General features: G+C 32.5%; 1 protein-coding gene across 1 annotated transcript; it reads right to left on the bottom strand.

Moving 5' to 3' along the window:
• Positions 1-7029: 7029 nt before the first annotated feature.
• On the bottom strand, positions 7030-10590 carry LOC134265591 (complement C1q-like protein 4). Its single transcript, XM_062747812.1, has 2 exons — positions 10394-10590; positions 7030-7442 (listed from the first exon to the last, which is right to left on the bottom strand). Exons 1-2 carry the CDS (start codon positions 10560-10562, stop codon positions 7030-7032), a joined length of 582 nt encoding a protein of 193 aa, XP_062603796.1. The 5' UTR covers positions 10563-10590.
• Positions 10591-11814: the final 1224 nt, after the last annotated feature.

Below are 11814 nucleotides of genomic sequence, written 5' to 3' on the forward strand. Positions count from 1 at the left end.
AACATTTTTTTTATTTTGGTAGATTTTGATTGTATATGACGTTAAATGAAAAAGATATGGTAGGAGTCCTCAAAATTTTCGAACAACCTTGGTATTTAAGGTCAGACGACATGTTTCTCGTATGTGTGTTTTGTTTGTCTTGGTATTACATAAAAGAATTCATAATTGTCAATCTTTTGTGCTTACTACATTGTTGTTTTTACATATAAGTTAACCAAAAATAGCTATATACATATACATTCAGAAGAATACCCATAAGGATTATAAAAGAATTTTGTTCATCTGGTATCTTGTACAAATACCTGGTTATGTACCTTAATATTTTGCGAGGAAACCTGTTTAAGTACCTAGACTTCAATGAAAAATTCTATGGAAAAATTATATATTTTTGAGGAACGTGCACCTCAACCTTAAACAGTTTTTATATCTTAAATCCCAAGATTCCGTCTCCTTGAAATTCATTTTAGGTCGAGGGTTTCGAGAGAGTATAACCATAGCATGAAATGGTATAGGGGAAAAGCTTATGGAATATTCTTTTCAAGAATGTGGCTGACACGTAATCAGTTCTATCGATACAAGTTTTTAGTATGGAAGTACGCAGGCGTGCACAGGACACATGTTTCGTGGTATTTAAAGCGTTTAAGGATTTTAATAATGAAACAGAGGTCGAAAGGTTTCTATTTAAACAACCAAGAAATATTATGAAAAAGACACATCACCAACTTAATCTTGTAAGTAACAAGACTCCTTCATCCTATCTGTATCGGTTTTAAACAATATAATAACATTGAAAAGTCAAAGGTCGGAAATTGATTGTGAAGACATGCACGCAAATGCTGCTTTTTGTTATAAAACATAATTACATGTTGGCGTTTGTTACTCTTTTTGTTATTGTTTTGATAACATACAACAGTTTAACACATTTTGAACGTGTTTTAATCTTATCAGGTTTAAAGGGGGTCAATTTCAACTGTTCCATTCAAAAATGTCGGGGATACTAGACTTTGGGAGCAAAATGTTCTCAGATTATTACTGTTATACTTAGATAAAAAGGGATACAAAACAATGTTGTATAGTTCCTTTACGTGGAAGTATTCAAAGATATTCATCACTCAAACACATCAATCAGATTCTCAGGATCTGTACTGGATGCTATTCATGATCAAAGTTGCTGTGCCACAAATTTCTATTCCAATGAATTTTAAGGTTTAAACAGTCTAACGAAAGATTCTGAAGAGAAAGCACCTGATTATCAGTTGCTGAAGTCTTTAGTTAAACATAGACCATGCACCGTCTAACACAGGACAAGGAATCATGTTCCATTGATTTGCTACATGCTGGCACAAGCAAGTCGTTGTAGCAAAGTCAATGAGTGTGTCCATATCAGTAGATTATTGTTCAGACATCGTGCTAAAGTGTTTGTTCTTGATAGACCAAGATCCAGTTGACCGAAGGCAACAACTCAGGATCAGAACAAATTCATCCGCACTATTGTCTCGAAATTTCGTCTGGTAACAGCAAATCCGGATCCGATAAGAGCTCAAATTAAAAGGAATACCGGCATGTTAGAGAGAGTACAGAGCATCAGGGATCGACTGCACAGATTTCATTTTCACCCTGGGCGTCCTCGTGGCATTACCTGTTTATGGACCAGACTCCAATAGTATCTTCCCTATCAACGTTGTGTTACAACGCACCTTGCGAAAAATAAAAAAAAATAAAAAAAATGTTAAATTTGGAACCAATTCAATGCACTTTAAATTTTTCATCCAAAGTTTATATCTACCATATAAACGCACTTCGCAAATAATATGTACACCTTGATCAATATTTTTGCAAAACTTGACTCGTTGATAGACAAACACCACTTTGATAATACTTCTATAATTCCAATGAACTATTGGGAATGTTGACATCACAAAATTTAAAGAAAAAAAAAATCAGCAGCTTAAACACTGACAAATTTTCAATTTTATGATATACTATTCCGCCAGATAAATTAAAAGTTCATGCTTTTTGATACATGTATTATTGACAGCTGCTCTTTTAATAACGATGGAACTCATTAAATTTACTAACCTTATCCCTGGTCAGTTGTAAAAGTTCTAAACTTCTAAAACAACAAAAATTGTTATAAAAACATATGTCTGTAAAAAATATGAAAGTCCCATAACTTAAGATTACAATTATAAAAAAAATATGGTCTGCACTTTATTTTAGATTTTCAACTAATGATGAATTTTACAGGGGTTTGCTCGAAAAATTCTTGGACGATGGCAATCTTCGTTAAACTACTATCAAGAAATTCAAAATAAGAACGAAATCTCGTGACATATTATGTGTTGTATTGATGTGTGATGTAAATTCCTTTCGATTTCATAGAAATCAATTTACTTTATTATACAATCATCACTTTTTGTGACCACGGAGCATACTTAATGCCAATCTAACATAGCGTCCAGATCTTCTTAAAAGACTATCCCACCATGCATTTCACACAGTATAGTTCAATAATTACCCATTAAAACCCTCTCTGTAGCACATTTATTTTTCTAACTATTGTTCTCGTTCTATAAGGTCGTTTGTCAATGTTTTAATTTCTTTTACCAACTATCTGTGCTTTCACAAGATCAGCGACTCAGTAACTCTGAAGCGCTTATGATTGTGCATGATGTTCCAACTTGTAAAAAGTTTTGTTGAGATTTTATCAGATAAACAGTTTCTTAAGAGATCGTCCTCGTCCAATACAGAGACGATGTCACTCAAATACCGCCTGTACCATTTATAAACACATGCACAGCTTACTTATGACAGTGACATTTTCAGAGTTTAATCAGATTTTCATTTTTTGCATAACACAAAATTGCATTGATATCTGCCTCTCCGTCAACGTCATCCTTTTTGTTGCTTTCTATGAGGACCACCTACATGTATCTTCTCAAACTAATTTCTTTTCAACGAAGCGAAATATCAAGCTATGATTTGGAATGTAACAGTTCTTAATTTTGAAGTGTAGGATTTATTTCCTTTTTTGTTACATTTTACAGCGTATATATATATGACTACAGAAATTATCTTAATTATTTACTGTGTTGTCTGTCAATTACTAAATTTTGATCTGCTTCGCGGTCCGATGTTTGTAGTTTTTAATTCTGAATAGGTCTGAAATAAATTAGGATAAAATTTTATAACAAATCTTTGAATTTGTTGTAAAAATATTTTTACCAAGTTTGGATAGCATATGACGTTAAATAAAAAAAAGATATGGCAGGAGTCCACTGACAAACCCTCGTATTTAAACTGTTTTTGTATTTTAAATGCCAAGATTTCGCCACCTTGAAATCAATTTTCCGCTGGGGATTTTGTCCCTCTGAATACCCAAAACAAAAATATACTATAGTAAACTATAGTTAACTATAGTTTACCATAGTAAATCAAATTCCAACGTTTTCACTATAGTTATTCAAAGTTCCAAAGTTTTCTCCATAGTAAATCAAAGTTCCAAAGTTTTCGCCATAGTAAATCAAAGTTCCAAAGTTTTCACTATAGTAAATCAAAGTTTCATTGTTTTTACTATAGTAAATCAAAGTTCCAAAGTTTTCACTGTAGTAAATCTTTTTTTTTTGTATTTTGTTTTGTTAAGGTTTTTTTATCATTATTATTCTGTTTTTAAGGGGGATGATATTGGTTTGTTTAGGCTGGTTTTGTTGTTTATCTTAATTTAAATATGCACAGTAATTTACATTTAACAGTAGAAAAAAAGTTATCTGAAGTCAAAAAAGCAAATATTTTGATTCTAAATGACAGAATTTTTCTCTTATAATATTTTTCCCCACACATAATAATAAATATTGCTTATCTATCGGTGCAAGAGACAATTTGTACATTAAAATTCATTTCTTGTCTTTCGTTCTATTATGAGACAGGTCGTATTTTTAAACGTTCTCTGAAACTTAAATGAATCTTTTTCTTGAAATTTCTTAAAATGTACTGAATGGGAAGCAGAAACATAATTTCAAAGGTTTCATAGCACTTAATCAAAGTTCCAAAGTCTTTACTATAGTAAATCAAAGTTCCAAAGTTTATACCATAGTTATTCAAAGTTTCAAAGTTTTTACCATAGTAAATCACAGTTCCAAAGTTTTCACCATAGTAAATCACAGTTCCAAAGTTATTACTACAGTAAATTAAAGTTCCAAAGTTTTTACTATAGTAAATCAAAGTTCCAAAGTTTTCACTGTAGTAAATCAAAGTTCTAAAATTTTAACTTTGGTACTATAGTTAACTATAGTTTACTATAGTATTTGTTTGCTAGGGCGACCACTCTAGGATACCACAGTCCCGAACCCACTTTTTGGCGGCCCTTAATCTGCCCTATATAGGGTAATTTATACCTACATGTATATTCCATCACAGTTGACAGCGACAATATTGATTTTTTTCTGAAGAAATCAAACTATATTTGCCAACAAAAGGTAACATGGTTGTAAATTCTTCAATTAGGGGCCAGCGGGAAGGATGTGACCACAATAGAGAATGAAATCATAATATGAGATTCTTTTCAAGAACGTGGACGATCTGTTATCAGTTATACAGACACAAATCTTTGGTACGAAAAAACGTGGCTGTCTTTGGTACGGAAGAACGCAGGCAGGCTTAGGAAGGCGTTTTTTGGTGTTTAAGCCGTTTAAGGATTTTAATTATGAAACCGACAGTGGGAGGTTTCTATTTAAACACATAAGAAATATTATGAAAACGACACCTTACCAACTTAATATGTAAGTAACAAGACTCCTTTATTCAGGAGAACGGATCCGGATTATCTTTTCTGCATCGGTTTTAAACGTTATAATAACATTGTAAAGTCAAAGATCGGAAACTGAAATTAAAGACATACAAGAAACATTTGCTTTTTAATTGTTATAAAACAGACTTATATGTTGGCTTTTTGTTATTTTGATTTATTTACGTTTTTTGGTGACACGCGACAGTTTAAAGCATTTTGTGTGTTTTTTTTTAATTTCATTAGGTTCATTTGAGGATCAATTGAAATGTTTCATTCAAAAATGTAGAGAATACTAGAGTTATTGAGCAAAATATTCTCAGATTATTATTATTATTAGATACAAAGGGATACAAAACAATGTTGTATAGTTCCTTTACGAGGAAGCATTGCCAAAAGAAATTCATCACCCAGACACATCAATCACGCAATCATGCTCAGGATCTGCACGGGATGCTACTGGTGATCAAAGGTCTTGTGTCACAAATCTGAATTCCTCTGAATTTGAAGGTTCAAACAACTCTAACGAAAGATCCTGAAGAGAAAACGTCAAATTATCAGCTGTTGAAGTCTTTAATTAAACATAGACCATGTTCTGCCTAACACAGGATGAGGAATCATGTTCCATTGATATACTACATAATGGCACGACGAGATCAATGAATGTCAAGGTCAATGAGTGTTTCCTGTCAGTAGTAGATTATAGTTTATACATCGTGCTAAAGGGTCTGTGCATGATAGACAAAGAGCCAGTGGACCAAAGGGAACACCTCAAAGATCAGAACAGATTGCATCCGCACTATTGCCTTGAGAAATCGTCTGGTAATGGCCAGGGATGGGGTTATCATAGTCAGTAATCGTAATCAGCTGTAATCGATTACAGTTTGCTAAGTAATCATGAGTAATCAGTAATCACCCATTTTTCTGATTACAAGTAATCGTAATTTAATCGATTACTCTGAAAAAAGTCCTGTAATCTTGATTACTTTTTGATTACTTTATGATTACAATTATTAAAACAAAGTTCATTGAATCATGATTTTTGATGATATTCAGTGAGCAAAAAATATTATATAATTATAAGCTATTTTTAGTTAGGTATTGATAATTGGTAATGGCACATCAGATAAGAGCTCAACTTGAAAGGAATAATAGCTTGTTGAAGAGAGTACAGACCGTCAAAAGTCGACAGCACAGATTTCACTTTCACGCCCTACGTCCTCGTGGCATTCCCTGCTTGTGGACCGGACTCCAATAGTAGCTTCCCTATCAGTCCTGTGCTACAACGCACCTTGCCAAAAATGACACTCTTTGAAAAAAAAACAAACTAAGCTAAATTTGGAACAAAGTCAATGTACTTTAATTTTTTTAAAGAGCGTTTATATCTACCATGTAAACGCACGTTGTAAAAATGTATACGACTCGGTCAATATTTTTGTACAACTTAAATTTATGTTAACACCTGAATATGACTCGTTAATAGACATACATCATTTTGATATTACTATCGAATTTGAAGGAACTTTGAGAAATCTTGACATCATAGAATTTTGAAAAAATCAGCAGCATAAATCATTATTCACTCACAAATTAAGTACATGTATCTAAAAGAAAAAAAACCAACTATATGTGCTTTAAGAAATCCTTATATTATGTAAAAAAAAAACAAAAAAAAAAAACATGTGTTCTTTTAACTTGAAAATAAACATACATTGATACATGTATATGTTAACATAAAAAATCCTTGCATATTTTTAAGCAAGAAATCGCATTATTTCTGGAAGGAGCACATGACTGACTTAATCTTTTTACATGGGATGCTTACTTCTCCGATGCACATGATCCCACTTCTCTTTTTTTTAAAATAGTATATGTTTTTTTTCCAATTCTCTTTGTAACGATCCAGTTTTGACCTCGAAAAAACTAGTATTTGTTTTCCCCATATTTCAATTAGGAAGGAGATTTGCATCGTAACTATTGAAATGTCAAATATTGAGAAGAATGACAAAAACCCAAAGACATCCAAAGCACAGAATCCCCTCGCAAATAACATTTATCAATCAAGGTACCGTTTGAAATCGATCCCTATTCAAAGCACTAAAACAAACTAAGGCATACACAGGAGGTCGTGACCTTATCACCTCCAAGTTTGTTACAAGTGTTGAAGCTCTTTCTCACACGTTAAAAAAATTCATAGCAATAATCACAGTTATGTTGATTATTTATTATTTTAATTAATCAATAAATTAATAAATCAAAAAGCCAGAGAAATGAGTATGGTAGCAACATCCTACTAGAGAATGTGTACCCGAAACAGCGTCAATCTGGACGAAGATTTCGTCACCTCTAGACAATGTGACGGCCACCATCTCTGTTCTCTTCAGGTAATAGTCATGATTTGAGTCCAGAAATAAATAACCGATTGTGCCTCCATTTCTTTTCAGTAGAAGATGCAGACTATGACCGCCAGGAGAGGATGGAACTGTCCCTATCATGGAGAACATATAGCTACCATCCACCGGGGCCCGGAAAACACCAGTGACGTTGCTGTACGCATGCCCGACATTGGTAATGGTGTCATCAAACACGACGATGTGTCCATTAGCGGGGTTATTTAAAGTCTTACTGAGTTGACTCATGAAAACAATTGGTTGGTGGGCTACAAACAAAATTTTCAAACTATTCTGTAATTGATTACAGTCAAAAAACCGGAATAAGGGTTTTTTATTTGCCTCCAATTTTCAAGAAAAGAAATATTTTGTAGTGAAACATATGGAAATAAGGAAAAATATTCAAGTCTATCAAACAAGAGAAAACAGGAGAAGAACAAACACAGACCTCCAATTAGGGAATAACTATATTCTTTTAATTTGTAATTTGCGACTGTTTATTTTTTAACAGTTGCAAACTGAGTTTTACAGGCGACCGGTAGAGCCGAGCAGGTAAAACGGTTGTTTGCCACCGTTAAATCAGCATTAACAGTATAAATTTCAATTTAGAAGATACTTATTCCAATCTAATGTAATCAATACATTTTGTTTGTTGGTTATATCTTATTTTCTTGAGTTCTGTTACATGAAATACATCATGGAGCATTGTGATTTTGCTTTGCTCTATTATTATATAACAATGAAAAGGCTTTCTCTCTCATTAGACGTCGCGCATAGAATTGGGACTGATTTTTTAACATCAAAATATACTTTTCTGACGTAATTGTACAAATGTATACGTCTTTTAGCGTAAAAACGTCAAAAATTAAGGCGTAACAAATTAGACTAGACATCCAATTTTTGCTCCTGTTTTCTTAAAAATGTCTTATTTTTAGTTTTTCTTTAAAAACAAAATTTTATTTATTTTGTACATTTTGAAAATAAGAGTTTATCTGTTTTTTTTTTCCAATAACTAGAGAATACAGCTCATATTGGTGCTATACGCCCGGTTAAATACCATCATACATATATTTGTGTCGTAGTAACAAAACCGACTTGACATCAAAATCGCTCTATTAATCTCTCCTACTACATGCTACTCAGCTATGTTAAGGAAGGTCAGAGTTCACATTCCTTACACATCGTATTGGAAGTTTAATTGTGACGTCATTGAAATTTAACAAGCCACAGGAATTAATTAACGACATGATCATGCGTAAATAACAACTTGAATTTATTTATTTTATCTATTATTAATAAAATCTTGTAAAATCGCAATACTAGATAGCGATACAGTCGAGTAATAGAAGAAAGCCTTTCGTCAAATATGACGTCATCAGCCTTGACATGACGCAGCACAAGTGAACCAGAGGACTAGATTCACTGGTTTAATAATTTCAAGAATGCTTAAATAAATATGATACCATTGCTAATTTTTAAACTTAATCATTAAAACTGAAAGAAAATAATTTATTAAATACAATGCGTATAGAATATGAATTTATCTAGGAGCATTGAAGCTGCACAGGGATAAGGAATGTAGAGAATATCGCTAAAACGGTGAGCGCATTCGTGATTTACATCAAAAGTGCAAGGGCATAGACTTTTTTGTTTGAGCTGAAATTTGGAATATTAATTGCTTATATAGTGTATATTTTAAAAAGTGCTGGGAGCTGATCCTGGTCTGCATAACATTAATTCTATTTATAAGAGAATTTAAGCGAAGTGGAAATTTTTTAGCTATTGTAAGCATTTACGGCAAAATTTCAAGTACTCCGCAAACAGCACTGACTAGCTCCCAGCACATTTTGGGTAGAGGATATAAACTTCTTTAAATGTGTATGCCCTTGCACTATCCCTATTTCCTATATTCAGCTTAACAATTCTATTTTTATACAAGTCACGTGACAAACAGCTGATACGTGCGATATAACTGATAATAACTACGGCCCAGTCCTATCCATTATTGATAGCTATATTACATTTTCTACAAGTATTTAGTTGCTTTGTTACAATTTTTAAAAGAAGTAATACATATTAAAACGGTGCAAAGGTCACATTTTCCATATAGATCCTTAACATAGCTGAGTAATATTTTTTAAAAGAAACTTTCGACTACCTCTTGATTTGCACATTTCATATATCACCTCAGTTTGACGAAAAGAACCTGTTATTTAGTAAAATAAGTTTACCAAACATTCCATCTAATTTTCTTGCTCGTCAAGATTACGGCATATTGTCGAATGCTTCCAATATTATGAACAGTCTGAGTCGGTCAGTATATTTGAAATCAATTAAATAATTTTGTGTGACATCATCAGAGGAAGTTAAAGAAGCTTGATACGAATTGTCAGAAAAATCCAAGCAGCCAAAACGATGAAATGACCAAAAATACTAACGCCCGTCGTTTAAAGTGTTACATGTTAAGCAATTTCGAACCCCAATACTATGCGCGATGTCTTAATACTCATTTTATTGCTATTTAAAACATATCAGCCATCCAAAATTTGTTTTTCAAAAACAATTGCATTGAGTGTTTGTTTTCTTGCACGAACCCTCCAGGTAAGGGATAGAAAACACAGCGAAATAGAGGAAACTCATACCCAACTAAAAAAATCATTTGATTTATCGCATTTATTATATGTTTTACACAGTTTTTATATAATTTGTATTCAAATTCACGTTTTTACTTCATCATATTTTCGCAACTACTGTGCCGGTTATAAAATATTACCAATATCCAACATATGATAAAAAGAATTTTCACACAGAAAGGTAATCGTTTGGTGACTTTTATACAGAAAAATCTTGGGTATATTCTCAACATCAACAAAGATATGTTTTATTTAATCGGGGGGGGGGGGGGAGGGGTATGCAAACGGTAAGAATGGGTAGACATATTATCTTGTTAATTAAGAGGATAAGAGGAGAATTAAGTTTACTTGAGTATTCAAATATTGTAATTTAAATGTAACCTTTATAATGACCTACATGTAATAGACTTGAAGAAACACATTGGAAGATGCTCGTGCATAGGTAACGTCGGTAGAACAAATCCTCTCTCCCTTTAACATAGCATATTTTGAATATCTTTAACTTTGAAATAAGTACATTGTCTTTCCGTCCTATTAGACCACATTAAGCATCACTTTAATGTTTCCATTTACAGCACACAACTTACCGGATTTAGACTCGAGGGTTGCCACTTTCTGCTCCAAAGTGACGACCTTTGACCTCAGTTCCTGAATCTCGTTCTGGAGAACATTGTCACTCACAAGCAATCTCTCCTCAAGTGACGTCACAGTACACGCGAAGAACCAGAATTGTATGAGAATACTTAGTACCTTCATCCTTAGAAAGACTTGATACAGGTAATTGTTTCTATTGCTATCAGAAGAATATCATTATCGAAGTCTCTTATCAGTGTTGACCCTTTTAATAAGTAACCCCTGTTCTGAAAACGTGCATTTGACATAAATTATCGCTGTGTTTTGATATAAAGTTATATTTCATGTACATATAATAATTGGTCATTCAGCATGGAATATTTTTACAATTAACGATTATTTATAAACACGTTTTATTACATGATACCTAGTTTTTTTTTTTTTGGCTTATTGTTTTAATAAAAGGATAAGTTTTCTTTGTCAAGATTAAGTAATGAAATAATTTCATTCGTTCAATCAAGGTTCTGTTTAAAATATTACAGACAAGAGTGTTTGGCTTTAAGAAGATAGAAACATCCATGTCTCCTGCATATTATTCAAAATTGTACCCTTCATGGTACCTCAGTCGGTGGAGCATTCGCTCAGTGTTCTAGAGGCCATGAGTTTGAATCTAACCTAACGCGATAAAAATTGGTAGCAATTGTTCTTTCGCTAGGCACTCCGCACTTGAAGTGCAAGTTGCGGGTCTTTCGAATAAGACCTTAAAAACCAAGCTTCTGCGTGTCAAGGCAGGAGTTTCCATGATAAAGTTTTCTCACTGCTCAATGACCCTATGCCAAATAAAGGTTAAAATTTGATGGCCATCAGCAGTATATTGTGAGGTCTCTACATCAGTTAAAAACTTCTCGAATGGGCCGTAAATCAACTTACGATCGATCAATCAAAACTGTAAATATAATAACAAAGTAAATTGTTAAATGGGAAAAAAAAACTTATAATTTGATTTAAAATATTTTGTTAATCTAATTCAAACATTAGGTTATACATACTTTGTCTAGATATAAATGGATTCGGTAGTTTCTGTCAAATGGATCCATTATTAAAGAATTTTTAAATTAAAAAAAAAAACATAAGATGACATAGACTCTATGTCAATCCCTTAATTACATCAATAATAATTTGTATGATTTGTGCCAAAGTAACATTTAATTAATTTTGTTTTACAAGAATTAATCTTTTTCTCATGTGCAATTGATTAAAAACTCTGATCAAAATAACCGGACTTTATTGGTTTAAATTTTGAAAGAACAAATTGTTTTTTTTATATAATAGCCTAACAATTAATATGACAAAAAGTCAGCTAGCATTTGACTCAATGATAGATTGATATGATGAAAATTAAGGTCAATGTATCAACTAAAGACCATATGATTTC

Source organism: Saccostrea cucullata, unplaced genomic scaffold, assembly GCF_032062105.1.
Source record: "Saccostrea cucullata isolate Sc308-1 unplaced genomic scaffold, CSIRO_AGI_Scuc_v1 ctg1455, whole genome shotgun sequence".
In the NCBI taxonomy this organism is placed as follows: Eukaryota; Metazoa; Mollusca; class Bivalvia; order Ostreida; family Ostreidae; genus Saccostrea; species Saccostrea cuccullata.

Excerpts from the sequence above, each read along its gene's own strand:
- LOC134265591 (XM_062747812.1), bottom strand. The coding sequence starts at position 10,562 with ATGAAGGTACTAAGTATTCTCATACAATTCTGGTTCTTCGCGTGTACT. Across the intron at positions 7,443-10,393 it reads AACCCTCGAGTCTAAATCCG|CCCACCAACCAATTGTTTTC; the intron begins GTAAGTTGTGTG and ends TTTTGTTTGTAG.